The following is a 20,221-nucleotide window of genomic DNA, read 5'->3' on the forward strand; positions in this document are numbered from 1 at the left end:
CCTTTAACCCCTATTTCCAGCCCCTGCACTCCTACTTCCTTCCCCCGCACCCTTACTTCCATCCCCTGAACCCCTACTTCCAGCACCCACACCCCTACTTTCTGCTGCTGCATCCCCTACTTCCAGCCACCGAAACCCTACTTTCAGCCCCTGCACCCCCTACTTTCAGCATTCGTACCCCTACTTCCAACATCTGCACTACTTCCAGCCCATGTACCTTTTCTGTAGGTTCCTGCACCTCTACTTCCATCCCCGCACCCCTACTTCCAGCCCTGCTCTCCTACTTCCAGTCCCTGCTCCCCTACTTCCATCCCTCGTACCCTTACTTCCATCCCCTGCACCCCTACTTCCAGCCTAGCACCCCTACTTCCAGCCCCACACCTTTTCTTTCAGCTCCTGCACCTCTACTTCCATTCTCCACACTCCTACTTCCACCCCCCACTCCCCTACTTCCATCCCTTGTACCCCTACTTCCAGCTCTGCTCCCCTACTTCCAGCCCCCACTCCCCTACTTCCAGCCCCCACTCCCATCCCTCGTACCCCTACTTCCAGCTCCACACCCCTACTTCCGGCCACCGTACTCATATTTATAGTTCCAATGGTGCTGGGTTATAATAAAACCAGTTGCATCAGTATTTTAACACTGGAAATCGTCTGAGCTGCAGAAATTGGAGACGAGAAAATAGCAAAAAGTTCGGTTTTGTGTATAAAGCGTGTGCAAGATAAGTGATTTCATGGTGGGACTTCATTTTGCTGATGCCAAAGCTACAACTGTTCCTGTGGACAACTTTGAGGAGTTGAATGTACTGTCTATAACTGTATGTACAGTATGTGGTTAACACTATTATTGCCGATCATTCAGTTTAATGGAGATTTTGATGAATGTGATTGGGGGGATGGAATATATATATATATATATATATATATATATATATATATATATATATATATAAAAACAAACATCACAGCTTGCACTCAATGTACTGGTTCATATAGACAGGTGCTAGTCTCAAATAATAGAAAAACAACATTACCATTCTCTCGTCCGGTAAAGAAAGACTGCACTCGGTTCAGTAATCATGAAAAACTGTATTGGGCATCTGAATAAAAAAGATAAGTCACCCAATCCGACGTTTCGGTCCTGGAATAGGACCTTTCTCAAGAAACGTCGGATTGGGTGACTAATCTTTTTTATTCAGATGCCCAATACAGTTTTTCATGATTACTGAACCGAGTGCAGTCTTTCTTTACCGGACGAGAGAATGGTAATGTTGTTTTTATATATATATATATATATCTATATATATATCTATATATATATATATATATATATAGATATATATATATATATATAGATATATATATATCTAAACTAATGAAGGGATGGCAGAATAAACCGTGTTACCTATCTTGGTTTGAGAATAGATTGTGGCTATTTCTAGGGGAAGATAAGAAGGTATTTGTATAAATACAAGTTTGGTAGGAACTGGAAGCTTTCACTGCCACTACCCTCACTTGTTTTTATTCTTTGTAGGGATTGTTAAGGTAAAGGGCATATATATATAATCACAAAGGGCTCACAATATATAATCAAAAGGGGCTCATACCACAGACGTCACAGAGGACACACTTTATTTTTATTGAACTATTCCAAAATGTTAAGTACAGTATACACTCCCCAAAAGGTTTTTGGTTTCAGCTTCATGTTGCATATCACACTACACAGATAAGAGTAACAATACATTAGAAAGGTTACCGATAATCTGTTCAGTTCAAACCCCTTGTACTGGAATGATTGGATAATTAATGGCTAGTGATCCAGGGCCTGATGCAGTCCTCTACAGGTTGATATAAATAGGGGTCATTTGCCTTTGGAAATCTGAACAGCACTTTCCTTCCAATTATTATTGATAGCAGATCTTGCTCTGTCACCACCATGAAGATGGAAATTTTGTCCAGCTTGCTGCTTGTAGCAGTGGCGAGTGCACTTATGGATGGTAAGATGACAAATGATTGGGCTTTTTGGATACATTGGGCTCTGTTTTGTTGTGAAGCGACTTCCCCATATCAGAAAAGCCTCTGAGCTAAATTCAAATGAAAGGTTCCTCCTTGACATACCGTTTCACAACATATATACCTGTAAAATAGAGGCCACTGTTAAATAAATTTGCAGATTTTTAGGTTTAAAGACAGGAGTTACAGATCTACTGTACATTAAACAATGATTGATGTAGCTCTTGGAGATTGAGGGTCACAGGTAAACATCTTGTTTTGTGAGCAGGCACCATGTAAAACTGTTTATAAAGAGGAAATACTGTAGATACATTTTGAGTTTGGTATAATAATTACTGTAGTGTGTTTTACTGTACCTCAGGTAGTAGAAAGCCCTTACACCTTTATTTCCAGGTATACCTTTCTAGGTTTATATGTACTAGGCACTCTTTTACCATACAGCATCTTATGATGCTGTTAAACACAATATCACCCATTATGTTTATTTATAGAAATAAATCCATGTGGATTATTTCGATGCCCAGCTTTGATGTTGATGATTAGACATTGTTCCTATTTACAGGTCCTGCGGCTGAGAAGCAGAGTGGGATGTGTCCTGAAGATTTCTTTAGAAAGCATCCAGAAAAATTTAAGTTCAAGAAAGATAAAAAAGATGGAAAACCCGCATTGAATTTCCCTGATTTCACAAAAATGCCTGACTGTGCGGCTGACGGAGTCTGTGAGGGTAACCGAAAATGCTGCAGATCCCCCTGTGGAATGAAGTGTATGAAGTCTATGTTTGGTAAGTGCTGTCCTACATCAAGGATTCCATTGCTCAAATGTGTGGTCCCACTTACATCCTAATGACATATCTCCTTATATTACCGTAACTCCCTATTGTAGATGGGCGGATTTGGATTCGCATCGGATCGCCCGGTTCCTTTGGTCTGCAGATTTCCGCAGATCAATCTCAAAATGGGCGATTCGCATTTTGCAGGTTTTTTTTATTATTATTGCCAGTACAATCCGCGTATTTTGCAATCCGTTGGTGAATTTGTAAGAACCCGCCAACGGATTGCATTCTATCAATGTCAGTGGATTGTAGCCAATCGTGAATCCAATTGATGAATCCACGCCGATTAAAATCGGCCAAATTCATTTGCGGATTTAACACTGTGTAATGGATTTTGAGGGGAAAATGCGAGAAAATCCAGGAATCGGATTGGGCGGGTTCACCCATCTCTACTCCCTATTATTCAGCAATTTTTCCTCTTGGAAAGATATCAACATTAAAACACGGGTTGTGCTTAATATTATCTACGGACACTATCCTTTCCATGAATTAGGAATGAGCAGTAAGATTTAATATTGTGGTTTTTTTGCAGTTAGTCATTCAAGCCTAAATTTGAATGTTTAAATTACTATATTGTAACAACTCTTAAAATTGTACAAAAAAGTGATACAACCTGGTCTATTTGGGTGAGGACTTTCATTTTATTGTAACTGTAATATATCTACTTAAGTATGATAAAAAATCTTTAAGGAAATAATCTCCTCCTCTGTAAATAGTACTATATCTTTTCAACTGGCTTTACACAATTATACTTTTTCCAAGCCCCATTTTATAACATTATTCCTCATTTTCTTTTTTTATTCAACTTTAGCTCTACCTCTGTTTAAATTTTTTTTTAAAAAAATCAATATACAGTATTTTAAGCAAGTCAGTGCAGCCTGGCCATATAATATCAGTCCAGAAAGGTACACTATATGTGTAATAGTGATATATATGTTGTTTCCGTACAAAGGTTCAGCGGTTAAAGGGTTGCTAAGCAACAAAAGCTAGGAAGCAAGGAGGGGAGGAGAGACAGCAAAAAGGGGAGAGGAGACAGAGAGACAGCAAGGAGTGGAGACAGATGGATGACGAGGAGGGAATAGAGAGCAGTGTGCACATGGGGCTGGAGGAAGTGCAAAGAGAGGGGAGGAGAGACAGCAAGTTGATTAGTAAGAGGAAACAGAGAGACAGCAAGGAGAGGAGGAGACAGATGAGATGAGTAGGAGAGGAAGGGACTGTAGTGTACACAGAGAGGAGCAGACACAGTAAGGCAGGGGATGCAAAGAGAGGGGAGGAAAGAGTGCAACGAGGAGCATGGCATGATGGAGCAGAAAGTAAGGTGGGGAAGTGGGGAGAAGAGACAGCAAAGCATTATAGGGACGGGTGAAAACAAAGTGTAATGTTTAATTAATAACCTTTAAGAACTGCTAGATCTGCGTATGTTATGCTGGATACAGCTAGTTCCCATATATTTTTTTTTAACAAACAGTGTGATAGTGATGCCAATGTTTTTAATATGGATACTTTGGTTCAGATGACGAAGCAGGTGACACTGCTGCTGTAGAATGATTGTTTATGGAAAGTTTTTTTTTTTTTTTCAAAATTGCCAAGGATCTTTCGCAATTGTCAATCAGGTCCCCCTGAGAAGACAAGTCACATTTCAGCTGTACTTACAGTATTAACCTGATGGATATATGTTGCAGTCAGGATGATCAGACTCTCAAATTAGTGTTCTTTGTATTTAGAAAATGATGAACACATGGAATTCACCGAAAATGGAAGACACCCCAGAGAATTAAGTGAAGAAGAGAAAAATGAAGAGCAAGGTAAATGTGCAAGATACAGGAAAAGAGAACATGTGAAGAATAATGGGGAAAGAGAGAATATATAAGGTTACAAATACAAGAACGTTAGCATGGGACGCAGTATGGGGAAAATACAGACAGTATGATGCACAGATAGAAGGTTTCAAAGGTAAAATGTACAAATAGCCACCTGTAATAACTAGATATTTTTGTTTCATCAGATGTCAATGAGAGTGACGAGACTAATGGAATGTGCCCTGAAGACTATTTGAGAAAGCACCCAGAAGTGTTGCGCAAGTTGAAAAAACAATTTATGAAACACAAAGACTTCCCACCACACACACAATGCGATCAAGGGCAGAGCGAGAAAGAATGTTCTGAGAAACACAATTCACATAAGGAAAATGGAAAACATCCAATGCGCTTCCCCAACTTCACCAAAATGGTTGACTGTGCTGCTGATGGAGACTGTGACAGTAAAATGATTTGCTGCAGATCCCCATGTGGAAAGAAATGCATGAAACCAATATTTTGTAAGTACTGTACCCTTCAACAGCAGTAAGGTTGTGGTTAAGTTGTTCTTGCAGTAATTTCCTATCCACTAATGGGTGCAGAAAATGACGAAATATTCCCTCTTTAGGTCCGACTGCGTATCCCCTATCTTTTCTACCCATGTGCCCTCCATAAAATCTCACCCCTAGTTCTCCTATGCATTGTTAAACCTTTTACAGCAGAATTTTAAATTTCAACAGTATCTGCAGAATACCCAAACACTAGGATACAAACCTCAAATGCCATATGTACAAATCAACAAGAAATCTTACCTACCTTAAACAAAATAGATTGCAAAGTCTATCATAAATGAAGGAGTACCAATTCAAATAAAAAAACAAATATGTATAGTTCACTAGATCCAGATACCACAAAAAATCAATTTGTTCTGTCACATGTATTTGATCAGCTGGGGTTGCTTAAAAAAGCAGCTACCTACAGTATGACATGTTTACACTAAAAACAGAGATTTCTCGAGGCCGTTAACACCCTGATACATCTCTTAAGTTATTCATTTTTGCCTCTGATTCGTAATATGCACGAAGCATTCCCCCCACACAAACATTGGGATTCTTGTCATGGTGAAGTATCTGTCTTTGCACCATTAGTGCACGCAAAGAACCGTTAATAAAATATTTAAACAACCAGACTAAAATAAGTGCTCCCTAAACTGAATGTTATTTAAACCCCAAGGTCATTTCTAAAACATGCATTCACCAGTACTAGTCCCTGTCATTTTCTCCCTCTCCCCTAATCTGGGTAAGTTAAATGTTACACAAGAAGAGCTAACACATATCTGCCAAAGCCATTTTGGTCCAGATGGAAAATTAAAGTCACAGCTCGCATATGCAGTAAAGATTAAATATGTACCATATAACTGTAATAGATCTAAATATTGGTGGTATTTGAATAAATAGTATTATTTCAAATAGAAACAGAAAGATCAGAATCTTACTTACCATGTTTTATCTTCCAGCAAAGGGTGATATGGGAATACCACAAGATGAAGAAGAGGGTGGCAGCCACGAAGAGGAACACGGCAAAGGAGAAGAACATGGAAGGGGCCATGGGAAGGGCTATGGGAAAGGTTTAGAACATGGGAAAGGAGGAGAGCATGGGAAGGGCTATGGGAAAGAATTGGGGAACAATGAGAATCAGGTTCAAGGGGGAATGGAACAAGTTAGGCAAAAACGATCGCTTGGTGGACTTGGACAAATGTTACAAGGAGTGGGTGGAGGCATGGGGGGTGGGGAAGGCATTGGGGCTGGGGAAGGCGTGGGGGCTGGGGAAGGAAAGGGAAAAGGAAAAGGTAAGGGAAAAGGAAAAGGAAAGGGAAAAGGAAAGGGGAAAGGAAAGGGGAAAGGAAAGGGGAAAGGACAAAGTGAAGGAGAAGATTTACAGTAGAACAGTGCCCACCACTAATATTACACACTTTCCAGGCTCTGTCAAAGAGACACTCAGCCTACTGTACCTTGTAAAATGTTTGTGTAGAATATTATAGATGCATAAAAAAATGTCAAAAAGCAAAAGTAGTGTTTGACTGTCATTTTGTTTATTAATACAACCACACGGGGAAGCTGCTGCTTAATTTCCAACAGAGATTGTGCCTTATTACAATTGTTATATCCACTGCAGTTTGCTATATACTGTAGATACAGAAAGGACATTTCAAACCCACCAAGCACATGGTATCGCTCACTATTCTGATATGAATGGAGATAGCAGCAATCTATGGCAAGTCAAGTCTGATCACTTCGACTAATGTAAAACCTCGATAAACGTAAAAAAAAATACAATTCCCTTACATTCCCCATACAGTAAAGGATATACAAATACATTTGGTATAGGATAAGTGACCTTGATTATCCCCTTATGTGCCAAATAACTGTGGGTAGCCATGTTGGTCCTTTCTTCTATGTAGTAAAATAACAAAATATCACACTACCTGCTCCCCCCCCCCCCTTTATGTGCCTGAACTATTACTAATTGTCCACTATTTGACAGTATAAATCAGCAGTACAGTACAGCAATAATACTCCTCCTGATTTCCCAAACATGAAGCAAAATAAGAGATTCATGATCTTGAACAGTGTCTGAGAAAGCCACAGGAAATAAAAGCACTTGGCACATATTCAGCACTTGTTTTATTTTATTAATTTTCTTTTTCTTAAACTACCTTTAAAATAATGTTATACACATTTAATCAACAGACAAATGTACTGGTACTTTTATACACCCAATCAAAATAAGAAATACAAACTCTTGTAAATGCAACCGGAAATCTCTGGAGCGCAATGTAAAAGTAATGTTTTACATCTTTAATCTCCCATTATATTAATTCATTAGTAACAATAATCATCATAAAAATAATACGAGTTAAAACGCACGAGTAAGAAAAAATAAAGCATGACGATTATCCTACATTCTGTAACCTCAGTGGTTTGTTCCACTGTCAAACACTTTGTGACAAGCAAATATAAAACACGGAAATAAAATAAGATACATTAATTTTAGGCTTTACTTACTGAGTCCTGCTCCCTTCAACAATCTCATTCTCAAAGTTCCTGGGTGGTCTCAGACAATTCTATTATAGTACAGTATATAATACAGTGGATTTTGACCCTGTTCCGGGGTAATCCCTCACAGTGCAATATAACATGTAAAGCTGCACACCATAAAAAATTTATAAAGATACTTGCTAAGACCGGTGCTCCTGGTTCAGGGATATATGCCTGGAACATCCAACATAGAGGAAAGCAGAAAGATCCAGGGCAACTTCGGAGGGGATATAGCGTTGCTTCAGAGAGAAGCTTTCTGGACATATACACTTGACACGGTCACACCAAGGGGACTTAACGATTATTTGTCCCTTAATTGTTTCCTCAATAGTCGCTTGTATGTTTTTTGATCTTATGTGATTTCTCTCATCCACAGTGTTTATTTCACTCTTGCTGCTGCTGTAACTCATGGACTAGTAATCATGAAAGAAAATACCCATATTTTAAATCTTTATTTTTAGGGTATAGTGGCACTTTATACATGTTTTCACATTGATTAATATCTCTCCTCTCCTCATCATTCCACCTAGATCTGAAGTCTCATCCATGAGTCAGATTCAGCTATCTTTCCCCTGGTATACAGCCGTACAATGATATGAACACACTGCGCATGTGCATGAAAACGGCATCCCCAGCTAAGGAGAAGATCTATTCCTGTCTCCAGTGACATCATCATAACCCCGAAATCTCGCGAGATCACGCGACGATGGATGAACTACACACAGAGGAGGAGCAGAGGGAGCACGTCCATAGGATCCCATGCCTGTTCAGGCAGATGAAGCGTACCGCGCAGAAGGACCTGCGGATGACGTCAGCACGCAAGGAACCAGTTGATGACGTCAGCGCGACCGGACCGGACAGCATGGTAGACCAAGACCAGGATGTGCATTATCATGTGACTACTGGGGGGTAATTAGGTGATGTTTTAATTGTTTTCACATGGGTGTTGATTGCTATTTATACTGGACTTTGTTGTAGTCTTTGCAAGCCAGTCACTTGAGAAAGTCCCCTAAGAGGGATGAAACGTTGTGTTTTTGTGATGATTAAATTTTTCTAAAGAAATCCGAAGTAATCCCTGACAGACCATGTTATATGTATGAATTGCCATCTTCCTGTCATACGGTTATGTACATTTATTTTATTACTAAACGTTGGTTTGGTATCCAGAGGAAAGATTAAGAGCCATTGCTCTAAAATCAAACCAATTTGACCACTTCCTCAATATCCGCAATGGAACTGGTATGAGTCAGGGGAACACATATGCCTTCTTCTTACATATCCATTTGTTGGGGTTAGAGCAGCTTTCAGATGACAAATTATTTCCAAAGGTAGCACAGTGGTGCTCACCTGATACCTCCGAAAATCTGCAGATGTAAAACTGGGATTAGAATTTAATCAGAGATCATCTAAACCAGCGTTTCCCAAATGGTGGGTCGCGACCCGGCACCGGGCCACGGCACCAAAATTGTCGGGTCGCAGCGAGGCTGGCCGCGTGGTGTCTCCCGTCCCCCCTGCTCAATTTTAAAAAAATGGCGGCGATTTTCCCCTGCGGTCCCGCGCGCTTGCGCAGGGCAAGCAGGGCCTGCTCCCTTCCTCCCCCCCGCTCCAAACGTGGGACGGAGGAGGAAGTACCAGCTCCTCTGCGGCCCGCACGTTACATGGGACGGAGGGGGAAGTTCAAGCTCATACTGCGGCCTGCTTCCCCCCGCAGCCAGCTTCCCGAGCTCACCTCCCGTGGCACCCCCTCCCGAGCCCACCTCCCGTGCCCCCAAGCCCACCTCCCGTCCCCCCAAGCCCACCTCCCGTCCCGAGCAGCAGGGGATATCGGGGGCAGCAGGGGAAAGCGTCCGGCGGCAAGGTAAGTCACCCCACCCAGTCACTGCCTCCCACCCAAGTGCCCCTGGCCCCCTCCCTCCCACCCAAGTGCCCCTGGCCCCCTCCCTCACTCCCACCCAAGTGCCCCTGGCCCCCTCCCTCCCTCCCACCCAAGTGCCCCTGGCCCCTCCCTCCCTCCCACCCAAGTGCCCCTGGCCCCCTCCCTCCCTCCCACCCAAGTGCCCCTGGCCCCCTCCCTCCCTCCCACCCAAGTGCCCCTGGCCCCCTCCCTCCCACCCAAGTGCCCCTGGCCCCCTCCCTCCCTCCCACCCAAGTGCCCCTGGCCCCCTCCCTCCCTCCCACCCAAGTGCCCCTGGCCCCCTCCCTCCCTCCCACCCAAGTGCCCCTGGCCCCCTCCCTCCCTCCCACCCAAGTGCCCCTGGCCAACCCAAGTGCCCCTGGCCCCCTCCCTCCCACCCACCCAAGTGCCCCTGGCCCCCTCCCTCCCACCCAAGTGCCCCATGTCCCCTCCCTCCCATCCAAGTGCCCCTGGTCCCCTCCCACCCAAGTGCCCCTGGCCCCCTCTCCAGTCACTCACATCCGTCGTTGCCTGTAATTCACTGTTTGTGTCTGTGTGGGTATAGGGGAGAGTGAGTGTGTGTGGGTATAGGGGAGAGCGAGTGTGTGTGGGTATAGGGGAGAGCGAGTGTGTGTGTGTGTATCTGTATCAGTGTGTGTGTATCAGTGTGTGTGTGTATCTGTGTGGCTGCGTGTGTGTCAGTGGCTGCGTGTGTGTGTCAATGGCTGCGTGTGTGTGTCAGTGGCTGCGTGTGTGTGTATCAGAGGCTGTGTGTATGTATCAGTGTGTGTGTCAGTGGCTGCGTGTGTCAGTGGCTGCGTGTCTGTCAGTGGCTGTGTGTGTGTGTATCAGTGGCTGTGTGTGTGTCTGTGCAGGCCCTATAGGCCAGTATAGGCGATAACATTTTTAGTGGGTCACGAAGGAGAAGTTCAAAAATAACCGGGTCACGGAAAAAAAAGTTTGGGAAACCCTGATCTAAACAATGTGTGTCAGCTCTTGAAGACAATATTAATTGTATCTTCATTATGATTGGTCAATGTGGATACACAAAAACAGGCTCACTGACAGCTTTCCCAGGGCCCATGAATGAAATCTTGACCTTGGCCCAGGGTTGTTTATTGGGGGAGGAGAGATGAAAGGGGTGTAAACATCTTGTTGAGCGGGGGTGAGGTGTGGGAGGGGGCAGCAGACTGCCTTTTGAACGCAAGTTTAGAGGGGGTGGGCAGTTTGTTCAGGTAGGTCCAGCCAGGGCCAGCCTCTGCAATCAGCTCTCACTTTGTTAGCTGCACAAAAATAGTGGTTTAACTATTGCAGAGCATATTGCTTTATTCTGTGCCAAGGGTACCATTGAATCATCTGGGTTTACTATGATAGTCTGAGTCATCCTGTATAAGTAGAGGTATCTGAGAGAACAGTGAAGCCTACTACTGTACATCTGAACAACTAAATCTTCCACTTTGGCACCTTTCACTTTTCTCCTTAACATATTAACTAAAGTAAAATAAATTTGAGAAAATGTCCATCAATTACCCCACTTTCACTCAATCCCTGCCCCCGCCTCACATGTATTTTCTCCCCTTCGTCCCCCTTTTCCTCACTCACCCCCCTCTCCTCTCACTCTCCCCCTCTGCATCAATTACCCTACTCTCACTCAATCCCCCTCCTCACACTCATTCCCTTCCCCCTTACACAATACCCCCCACAAAATGTATTCCAAAAACCCCCATCCCCAATAAAAAAAACTTCCCACCCCCAAATAAATACAAAACAATCCCCACCCCCCAAATATATACAACCCCCACCTCCCCAAATATATACAACCCCCCAAATACATACATAAAACCACCTTCCCAATACATTTGAAACCCTACAATACATATAACCCCCCATGTATAAAAAACCCAATACATATAAAACCTACCAAAATAAATATAAACCCCCCAATTCATATAAAACACCCAATAACATACGAAAACCCCAATACATGTTAAAAAAAACAATACATATAAATAGTCCCCAAAACATATTAAAAAAAGGCATATATGAAAAAAAAACCCCAATACATATAAAATAAAACTAGTGATGTACCGGGAACCCGAAAAATACCCGGTACTTTTTTAGCTACCCGGAAATTACCATAACCCAGTAGCAGGGTGCTGGGACGGCACCGGGTAATTTCAGGGCAGCTGAAAATAGTTAAACACTTACTTACCTGCAGATGGTGACGGAAGACCGAAGCGACATCTGAGACCAGCAGCAGTTGTCCTGGTGGCCTTGTTCATCCGGCGGGAGCAGCAGGAGCAAAGCACACAACTGATGCCTGTGTGAGCCGGGGAAGCATGTGACTGGAGCAGAAGCGTTCCTATTGGACAGACGGCTCCTGCCCACATGCTTCCCTGGCTCACACAGGCATCAGTTGTGTGCTCTGTTCCTGCTGCTCCTGTCGGGTGAGTAAGACCTTCGGCTGCTGCCACCGCCAGCAGGACGTCTGCTGCTGGTTCCAGATGACGCCGCAGTCTTTCTCACTGGTCATCCGTCCCTGCAGGTAAGTGCCATCTGGGTAACTGGGTACCCGGCCGGATAAAATCTTCCATTTTGAACGGGTACCCGTTACCCGTTTTTTTTTTTTTAAATTTTTTTTTAAATGGTACAACACTAAAAAAAAACAATACATATAAAAAATCCCAATGCATATAAAAAAATTCAATACATATACAAAATACCCCAATACATATTAAAAAACCCAATGCATACAAAAAAAACAATACATATCAAAAATACCCCAATACATATAAAAAAAAACCCCAATGTATATAAAAAAAAAAAAAAAACATATACAAAATTCCCCCCCATACTTAAAAAACAGACTTACCTTGTGGATGTTCAGGCCCGGCGACCCGGTGTCTGTGGGGGGCTCGGCGGCTGGTGCTGCACGTTGGGCCCCGGCTCTCCTTCAGCTGCAGGCCTCTTCCGCACTGTCCCACGTGCTTGCAACACTGGCGCGTGCATGTGCCGGGCCTCCCTCTGCTGACACGTACCGGAAGCTGAGCCAAGCTTACTTCCGGCGCGCTGACATCACAGAGGCCCATCTCACGCTGGCGTTGGATGCTCGGTGTGGGACAGAGAAGGAAGAAGAGAGCTGGGGCCCGGGCCTAGCGAGAGGACCAGCAGCCGGGCCTGGCCAGAGGTCAGGCCCCACTTGCAACGCCAGCTGGCCAGGCCCCCCCACAGACACCAGGCCCGGGACACCTGCCCCTTCTGTCCCCCCCTGTCGGCGGCCCTGGATGCAGCCACATGATCAAATATATACAAACTATGTAACTATGTAATATACATAGAGCTAACACCAGCTCCAACCCTTGCCTCTTTCTGAAAATTATTCTTTATATATTTGTTTGTTGAAATATAAAATGTATTTGTTTATACAAGTGCCAACTAATCACCCCTGGCTGCAGAAAGGCTAATGTACTGTAGACTTTGAGCTGTAAAGTTAATTACTCTAAGCAGAGAAGTATACATACTGTATAGTATTACAGGATTTACATGCACAAACTTACATATCTTTTTGTAATTTGCCACCAGTCTCCCAGTACCAATGTCCATCTGTCTTCTTTAGACCAATCCAAAAGTGACCTTTCCTCATGGGAACTTGGTTGGAAATAAGGACCTAGAAAAGAAATAATCTATCAACTCTCCTAAGCTTTTTTTTATTGCTGCTAAGGAATGTGTGACCCGTTATAATGACATGTCCAGTAATTGTGCATGAAGGTACACTAAAACATTAAAGGGTATTTATTTAATATAATTCTGGTGGTAATATTTGTACATAGTTAGTGTTGCCATGAACATTGGCAATCCTTTTGGCACACCACGATCCTTACATAATATCAGCATTGTACAGTATTAAGCTATGTCGGTGTTGTTTCAGGTAACCATCCAGTACCATAGATACTATACTAAGCTCTGAAGCTCAGATCCTGCTGTACTGCCCAGTGTAAGAGAGGACACTCTGTATCACTGAATCTTCCTTCCCTAAATCCTACTAGTGCCACTTTCTTTGTCACTTTCATTCAAACCTGAGCGTCATGCATTACCTCCATAAGCTAATACCTCAGAAATCCATGGTACCCCACCTTCTCTTTGTCTTCCTCCATAGAAGTGATCTTTGACTTAATCTGCTCACAATACTCTCTGCTTGCACTCCAGTTCTTCCTTTCCTCCGAAAAGTAATAGCATTTACCATTTAGTGCAACCCAGCTCAAAGGGCAAAGTTCACACTTGGGGCCTGAAGGAGAAAAATATAGAACCAAGTAATAGGTAATACAAAATATAACAAAAAAGCTATTTGAAACTATGGGCCTCATGCAGTAAGCGTTGATAAGGGAAATATGGCCATTTTATAGCCAAAATTGGGTTTGAGATTCAGTAAGCGCCGATAAGTGTTTCATATCGCCAGGTTTCGGAGCCGATAATTTGGTTATGGCCAGTCGGCTGCCGATAAGCCTGTTTTCGACACTGATCGCCACTTTTTTAAATCGGCTGGATTCAACAAAAAAAAACAGCTTATCGGGGCTGATCGGCACTACGAAATTGAGATGTTATGGCCGATTTCTCCCGCCAACTAAAGTTGGCAGTTTGGACGGGAGAACGATCGCTAAGGCTGCCGGAACGGCACTTAGAAAAAAAACATCTTCTGTACATCAATGGAAGTCAATGGAGCGGGGACGTATAACAGTATAGTACTGTTTACGTTTCATTGCTCACAATACAAAGGGGATTTGCATTACAGTGTGGGGGCATTCCCTGCATTGTGTCACAGCTGACGTGTATTATTTGCATAACATTCGACTTTTACATGTTTTCAGCATTTGCGGCTCACATTACTCATCATGTGATGATGTGTCAAGGGAAAATACTATACTACACTCTTAAAGGAGAACCTCACATCATATCACACATTTTACTGAACTGAGCGACAATTATTTACATGATGTTACACATGTCACACATGTCACACATTCACCGTATATTCATGTTCCTTTACATTACACAATGCTTGTAATGTGTCACGCATCTTTAAACCTTCATGTACATCTGTCTTCTCATGTTTACATCTAGGTTTGGGTCCTCCCTATTTTCATGACGTCAGTTATTGGATGCTCAATCACATTGCATGTTTACATTGTAACCGTAGCATTACAAGCACTTCAACCTAACTTATACACACATGTACAGTAATTCATCATTGGGACACCTTGTAAACTCATTCTATACCAACTATCCTCATTACAGAAATGCATGCATATGCACACGACTATTCATTGTTGCCAACATGTGACAATAACATGGATAATTACACATGTTACACAAAACTTTTCCCACGTCAATCTCAGCCTTTTTGTCTCATTACATGAATGACTCTTGCGTTCAGAAGTTTTACATGCATTGCACATGCAACTATTTATTTGCAAGCAATCTTTGTACAAAGCTTCACGTCACATCATTGCCAAATATCATCATTCCCTGCAGAATACACACAACAAATACTTATAACAACAACTACACACAGCTTGCCACACAAGTACTTTATTATGTTAATGTAACACCTTGCATTTTACTATGTCACCTGACATCATCACATACCTATTTAAAGGACGCCCATTACCTGCTCATTCACAGCTACTCATTTCAAAATGTTGCGAATGTTTAGGAGACGCAGGAACATTCTTTTCTATGACATGCTTGCTGATCAAGAGAATGATATAGGGCAAGGAAGGGACACACCGAGGGACAGTGACAGGGACAGTGACGCGGATACGACAGGGACAGGGAGAGGGACAGGCCGAGGGACAGGTAGAGGGACAGGAGATCAGAGGAGAAGACAGAGGAGACAAGTTGTGCCTCGTCCGCGTCTGTACAGGGAGAGAACCCTGTTAGATGGGATGAGTGAGGAGGAGATTGTTAGTCGCTATCGTTTGAGTTCAGCAGCAATCTTATCTCTTTATCAGGAGATAAGGGGAGATTTAGATTTTTTCACAGCCAGAGGTCGTGCAGTCCCTGGGCTTGTTAAAATGCTGTGCTCATTACATTATCTTGCTTCCGCGTCATACCAGACAACTGTGGGCATAGTGGGCGGGGTCTCGCAATCTACATTCTCGCGGGCCTTAACCCAGTTTCTCTATGCACTCAATAGACGCGCTAGGAATTATATTCATTTTCCTACAGAGGCAACAGAGTGGCTGGAAGTCAGGACTGGCTTTTATAATATAGCAGGGATACCATCTGTGCTGGGTGCAATCGATTGCACACATGTTGCTTTGATTGCACCTAGTCAGAGTGAGCATGTGTACCGCAATCGTAAGCACTACCATTCACTCATTGTACAGGTGGTATGTGATGCCACGATGAGGATAATGCATGTGGTACCCAAGTTCCCTGGTTCCAGTCACGATTCCTCTATCCTGAGGAGCTCTTCAGTCTTCCATGCGTTCGAAGAGGGACATTTTGAACCTGGTTGGCTGCTGGGTGAGTACACATTTACATGTTCTAACACAAAACACATTTGTATTTAGGAATGTTGGCATTGTACAATTTGATTACTAATGTCAGCTTATGTGTGCTCCATTCATTATAGGTGACTCAGGATACGGAATTAGGCCGTGGCTCTTGACTCCGGTGCTAAACCCTCAAACTGAAGCAGAGGAGAGGTACAATGCAGCCCATATATCTACAAGATCTGTTATAGAGAGGACATTTGGCCTACTCAAGACCAGGTTTAGGTGTCTGGACAGAACTGGTGGGGCTCTTCTATACAAGCCTCAAAAAGTGTCTGATATTATCCTTGCCTGTTGCATTTTGCACAATGTTGCACTCAGGCACAATGTACAGTCAGACCTAGCTGAGGCTTTGGTAGACGAGCATCCCACCCATGTAGCTGCTGAAAATGAACAAACAGCCAGTGGTGGCCAGACACGCCAGAATCTCATCAATTCATTTTTTTCTTGAAAGTACAAACAGATATGTTCAAAGTTATACTTTTATACTTACATTATGTTATCTTAACAACAATGTTTTTTTATATACCCTTCTGGTAGGACACAGATGAATATGGGTTGCACACCTTTCTTTTCTCTGCTGTGTGCACAAAGGGATGTGGCACCGGTATGTTATTGTTGCACAGGTTATAGAATCCCTCTTCAATTGTACTTTAGTTGTGTATGTCAATACAACTTGGGTAACAAAGCAATAATATTTTAGCATTGTGTTATTCCTTATGCTAAGACAAAACACATATTATGCCCATACTCATTCATGCTTCTAGTATGCTTACATACAATGTTATTGGTGCAGTGTAACATGTACATCCAGATGATGTGTACACCAGGCTGATTTACATTTTGAATGTCATTAAATATACATGGTGTTGCACATTTAACACCAAATACACACTTTGATGTGTTCTTTACGGTACTGAAGATGGCATGTCAATGTTTGCAAGTTATATATTGTTCCTTTGCATTATAGGTATATTTGCAGTATGACTGATCATGGTATGTATATTTGCTGACATCTCTCATAAGATGTGGCTACCTCAATCTTCCTATAATTATTTGAACTAAAAACCCAACATATTGGTTTAAACACAAATGTTACATATATGTACTTTCTGTATCATGTATATGCATTTAGCTACTCTTGAGGTTTCATGTGCATTGTATTACAAAATGATTACTCACATTTCATCACATTTTATGTATGTTTCCTTATAATTTCCATTAATGTAATATAGAGGTGTTTGGAGAAAAGGGGATAACTGTACTTATTTGTTTACTTACGGGAGCACATTCATCACTAGCATAGACACACTTTTTAAGACAACTGTTTGTGTCTCTATCAATTGGTGTAGGATCCATGTATAACACCGACAAATGATAACACCAGCTTTATTATGGTAGCTTATATCATCATATTGACTATACTATGTATTTTTAAACGATTAATAAACACCGTAAACTATAGTTAGTTAGGTTAATGAAATATACACAGAAACGTACTTCATAACATGATGGTGATGTCATATTCAGAACATCATGCATTGGAGGGGACCATAACATCTGGCCAGTAACATTATTTGCTACAGTCCCAAACCATTTTATCTACATACCCATGTAACAAGAGATTTTAAATATAAATGGCTACTTGGTTGTAAGTGTCCTTTACATTGGGAGAAGGAGTGGCTCAGTGAGTAAAGACACACACTGGCACTGATAGTTTGAAGCAGGGGAGTCTGGTTCAATTGCCGGTGTGGGCTCCTTGTGACCTTGGCCAAGTCACTTTATCTCCCTGTGCCTCATGCGGCAAAAAAACATTTGTACGTTCCACGGGCCAGGGACCTCAGGCTGAAACATGTGTCTGTAAATCGCTGCGTACAACTAGCAGCCCTATACATGAACATGCTCATATTATTATTATTATTATTATTGTTACATAGTTTCGACAGTCATACGTTCCATTACACAATAGAATACACAAATGTGTTAGCAGAGTGGGAATGGTTGTTATATAAAAAACACACCATGTCATAAAATGTTAGTAGTCATTAAAGAACACTCAAGAAAAATTCAAGAGGCACTATTTTGCAACATCATTATGTTAATTAAGTGCTTATGCAATATAGGCATAAGGGTATCACTTTTTTAATTGTTTGTTAATAAGCGCTGCAAGCAATATAAAATTAGTTCCATATGTAGTATAGTAGTCGGTGGCTCCTCCTCACAATCATCTCATATAAAGGTAGACTCTTCTGAAATCATACATTGATCCGATTGTATCTTCCCCGACATCTCTGAAATACAGCAAACACATGATGGTCAAATATGGCACCTTACTATATATGTATCCGTGACAACGCGTTACACAGCTCTATATGATTGTGTACATACACACGTCACTCATTTATATGTTACAACTACAAGTGTACATCAGTATGTAATTTTTATTATCATTTGTAGCAGCCATAACTATGTATATGAAGTGAACGTTGCCTGTATACTGAAAAATGTGCGCGCACATCTTAGTGTGCGCACGCACTTCACGCTTGGCTCCACTAACTGTTAGCGCATGCGCAAAACAAAGCGAACGTTGTGCGTTCAATACATGTAGAAAATACCAGTAAACATCACATCTTTATTTCAAATACAATGAAGATGAAACTAAAATCATTCTAAACGAGTACATCTGTATTCTTTTAAACCAGACGTGTTTGGACAGAAAGGACGGCCGATAACACAATGCGCAAATGCAATACGTGTGACGTCATGTTAAGCCAGCGTGAAACGCACGCTAACACTCCTCCCACTCAATTAACATTCGGCTAACGCCCAGGGTACGCCTACAAACACTGAGCCGCACGCATCACACACTGCAGTTACCGTTACTATAACAAAACATGACAGCCAATAGGCTTTGAGGCGCGCACGTCGCTTGGGGGCAGGACTTACATCCGTAATCCTTTTTAAGGACGCCTTGGCCCATGACAAGGGTCCCACGTCATACGTGGTGGACCCGGTTTTCAATGTTGTAGATGTTGCATGATAACAAAACAGGTATGTGTTAGAGTTATGGAAAAATGTTGCTAATATGTTTAAAGGGATAGGAAAGTACGTATATGTATACCGTCAGCAATGTGTACTACTCTTTCAGGTTCTACTATATTGTATTAGGAAACAATTTGTTTGTGATCGCTACATGTTATGCAGTCTGCAATGTTACGCTGTATCCACGCATTGAAAGTGAAAATGGTGGTTACAAAAAAAAAAAAAATTTAAACGCAGAGTCAACGCATAACGATTGTTATATTTACCATTCTTCTAGAATTAACTCTTCGCCTGGCTGCAACTGGTCGCTCCAGAAATGCAAGGCATTTTCATCCACGCTTGACCCAACCGCTGAATCCAGTATGACACATATCTCCTCCAGGAAGCGCTCATAGGAATCGCCACTGCTTTCTTCAAATAATTGGTCGGGAGGTAGGTTCATTTCTTCGGGTTCCCATTCCAATGCATTTTCAGCTGAAAGGCTTGGTACATAATCATAGTACTTTTGTTCTTGTACAATGTGGGTTTCAGGAATGGAGGCTGCAGATATTGCAGCACGTATCGATTCAAACGGATCAGTAGTAGCGGATACATTGCTATTGCCATTAGGAATAAATATGCCTTTCACGACAATATAAGTGCCGTCTTTCAGGAGAAATTGTTTTTCCTGGGCAATCTTCCAGAAACCATAGGTGTGTTGTAGCTTATCCTGGTCACGTTCAAAAAAGTCATTACTTGATAAAGTGAATCTTATTGAGGAATTAAAATTCCGTGCATGCTTACGGTCTTGGTAATAAGGATATTTTGCTCGAATGAAATCATCGATTTGGCGTGTGCTTGCTTTCTGTCCGCGACTGTTCAAGATGGCTTCACAGATCATGTACTTATACCCTAAAAGGGGATTAATATTGGTAACGAATTCATCAGCCATGTCTGAGTAGCACAAAAGCTGTGTGCAGGTCTGTGTTATTTGCTCATCAAAATGAATGTGC

General features: G+C 42.2%; 1 protein-coding gene and 1 long non-coding RNA gene across 2 annotated transcripts; both read left to right on the forward strand.

The window, feature by feature from the left end:
* Positions 1–1,860: 1,860 nt before the first annotated feature.
* On the forward strand, positions 1,861–6,710 carry LOC142501630 (uncharacterized). Its single transcript, XM_075611769.1, has 5 exons — positions 1,861–1,997; positions 2,576–2,794; positions 4,570–4,650; positions 4,851–5,162; positions 6,158–6,710. The coding sequence occupies exons 1-5, from the start codon at positions 1,937–1,939 to the stop codon at positions 6,583–6,585; spliced, it is 1,101 nt and encodes a 366-aa protein (XP_075467884.1). The 5' UTR covers positions 1,861–1,936; the 3' UTR covers positions 6,586–6,710.
* A 10,027-nt stretch (positions 6,711–16,737) lies between these two features.
* Positions 16,738–19,655, forward strand: LOC142500931 (uncharacterized). Its single transcript, XR_012803360.1, has 3 exons — positions 16,738–16,794; positions 17,158–17,183; positions 19,507–19,655. It is a non-coding gene; the product is annotated as an uncharacterized LOC142500931 (long non-coding RNA).
* Positions 19,656–20,221: the final 566 nt, after the last annotated feature.

The sequence above is a fragment of the Ascaphus truei genome, chromosome 8, assembly GCF_040206685.1.
Source record: "Ascaphus truei isolate aAscTru1 chromosome 8, aAscTru1.hap1, whole genome shotgun sequence".
Classification (NCBI taxonomy): Eukaryota; Metazoa; Chordata; class Amphibia; order Anura; family Ascaphidae; genus Ascaphus; species Ascaphus truei.